The sequence below is a fragment of the Eimeria mitis genome, genomic scaffold, assembly GCF_000499745.2.
Source record: "Eimeria mitis Houghton genomic scaffold, Emh_scaff7919, whole genome shotgun sequence".
NCBI lineage: Eukaryota > Apicomplexa > Conoidasida > Eucoccidiorida > Eimeriidae > Eimeria > Eimeria mitis.
The window spans coordinates 1-2,084 of record NW_024016180.1 but is presented as its reverse complement, the minus strand read 5'-3'; the positions used below and the strand labels follow the sequence as shown (position 1 = coordinate 2,084).

The 2,084-nt window shown below is 57.4% G+C and overlaps 1 protein-coding gene across 1 annotated transcript; it reads left to right on the top strand.

Annotated features, from left to right (window-relative positions):
• Positions 1 to 53: 53 nt before the first annotated feature.
• EMH_0093150 (uncharacterized protein) lies at positions 54 to 1,328 on the top strand (the record flags this gene model as incomplete). Its single annotated transcript, XM_038023088.1, has 2 exons — positions 54 to 542; positions 1,086 to 1,328. The coding sequence occupies 2 exons, from the start codon at positions 54 to 56 to the stop codon at positions 1,326 to 1,328; spliced, it is 732 nt and encodes a 243-aa protein (XP_037878942.1).
• Positions 1,329 to 2,084: the final 756 nt, after the last annotated feature.

Below are 2,084 nucleotides of genomic sequence, written 5' to 3'. Positions count from 1 at the left end.
TATATATATATATATATATATATATATATACATATATGTGTATACCTCAGGCGATGACAGAGGCCCTTGAGGGTTCTATACTGGGGGGTACGGGGCTGCATGCACGGCGGCATTCTGCTGAGCCCGAGGGGGCCCCCCCAGAGGACGATGAGGAGGCAGCAGTGCGTACCTTCATAGAGGCCCAGGTATTCATCAGGGACCTCACACACACCATACGCAAAACCCTCCAGCTGCACCCCACACACAAGCGAGAGAGGGGCCCCCTGGGGGCCCCCGCAACAGGGGGGGCCCCCCCAGGTGGGGCCCCTACTGTGGGGGGCACCCCAGGGGCCCCCGGGGTGGGGGGGCCCCCAGGGGCCCCCGGGGTGGGGGGGGCCCCAGGGGCCCCCGGGGTTGGGGGGCCCCCAGGGGCCCCTGGTGTGGGAGGGGGCCCAGGGGCCCCCGGGACGGGGGGGGCCCCAGGGGCCCCCGTAGGTAAGAGTGGTGTATCAGTGGATGATAGTGAAGCATCTATTCCTTTTCCTTCTTTTTCTGATTTGTTGGTGGGGGGTGGGGGGCCCCCAGGTGTAGGTGATGGGGGTGATGGGGGCCCCCCAATACTGAGCTCTGCTGGGTCTGTTGCTGCAGCAGCAGCACGTATGTATGCGTTTTTTCTTACACATTGCTTCGGCAGGGGGGCCCTACCCCCTATACAGCTGAGAATATCTAGGGGCCTCAATGCTGCTGCTGCTCCCTCAATAAAAATAAAAAGAGAACACAGAGACGGGGGACTGCATGCAGAGTGGGTTATATATATAAACAGCGAGCTACAGCATATTCCTTTGCTCGGTGAGTTTATAATAAATAAATAAATAAATATATAAATATATAAATAAATAAATAAATAAATTAAATAATAATATTTAATTATAATTGTAATATATTATACTGCTAGTAAGAATAATAGTTTCGTGTTGCTGCAGGAGGCGCGTGGGGTGTATCCGCAGCTCTGTGTGCGTGCGCTTGGGGTGTATCCGCAGCTCTGTGTGCATGCGTTTGGGGTGTATCCGCAGCTCTGTGTGCATGCGTTTGGGGTGTATCCGCAGCTTCTTCTCTGCTGTCTTCGATGTTTGCTATTTATAAAGAAGTTTCTCTGCCCCCCAAGGCCTTCTTACCGGCTGGCTTTCCTGCTGTGGAGACAGAGGGAGAGGAGACAGTTGATGGGGAGGAGACAACTCAGCTGTCTCCTTTCAGCAGCAGCACCAGCAGCAGCAGAAGCACCAGCAGCAGCAGCAGCAGCAGCAGCAGCAGCAGCAGCAGGGGCAGCAGCAGCTGCTGCAACGCAATAAAACGATGGCAATCTATCCGATATGCAGCAGAAAAAAACGGCTGGCCCTTCTATGTGGGGCTGCAGGAGGGGGGCCCCCTCCAGCTAGCGCTAGCTGCCTCTATCAGGCCCCCCCAGGGGGGCCCCGGGGACCCTTCTCTAGCCTTTGGCTCACCGAGGCCCCTCCTTGACCTTCTCTTCACCAATACCCCCAGCTGTACCCTCTCCGCTGCTGAGGGGGGCCCCCCAGGGGGCCCCCTAGGGGGCCCCCTGGGGGGCCCCGAAGGGGCCCACGCTGGAGCGGGCGAGGGGGCCCCCGGGGGCCTCTCCCTCAGCCAGCTGCGCACAGCTGTACCCTTGGGGGCCCCTGGCAGCGTCAGCGCAGCTCTGAGCCTGACTGCAGCAGAAACACAAGTGCTGCTGGCAGCAGCAAAAGAAGAGGAGAGAGAGAAGGTCGTTAGGGCCCTAGAGAGAGCAACGGTGAGGAAACGAATGCATGCACTGCTGCTGTTGCTGCTGCTGTTGCTGCTGCTGCTGTTGCTGCTGCTGCTGTTGCTGTTGCTGCTGCTGCTGGTTGGGGCTGAGACGCTGTTGATACACCTCCAGCAGCAGCAGCAGCAGCAGCAAAAGCAGCAACAGCAGGAGCAACAGCAGCAGAAACAGCACATAATGAGCATCACCATCAGCACCAGCAACATCAGCAGGAGCAGCAGCAACAGCAGCAGCAGCAGCAACAGCAGCAGCAGCAGCAACAGCATGAGTATATATATATATATAT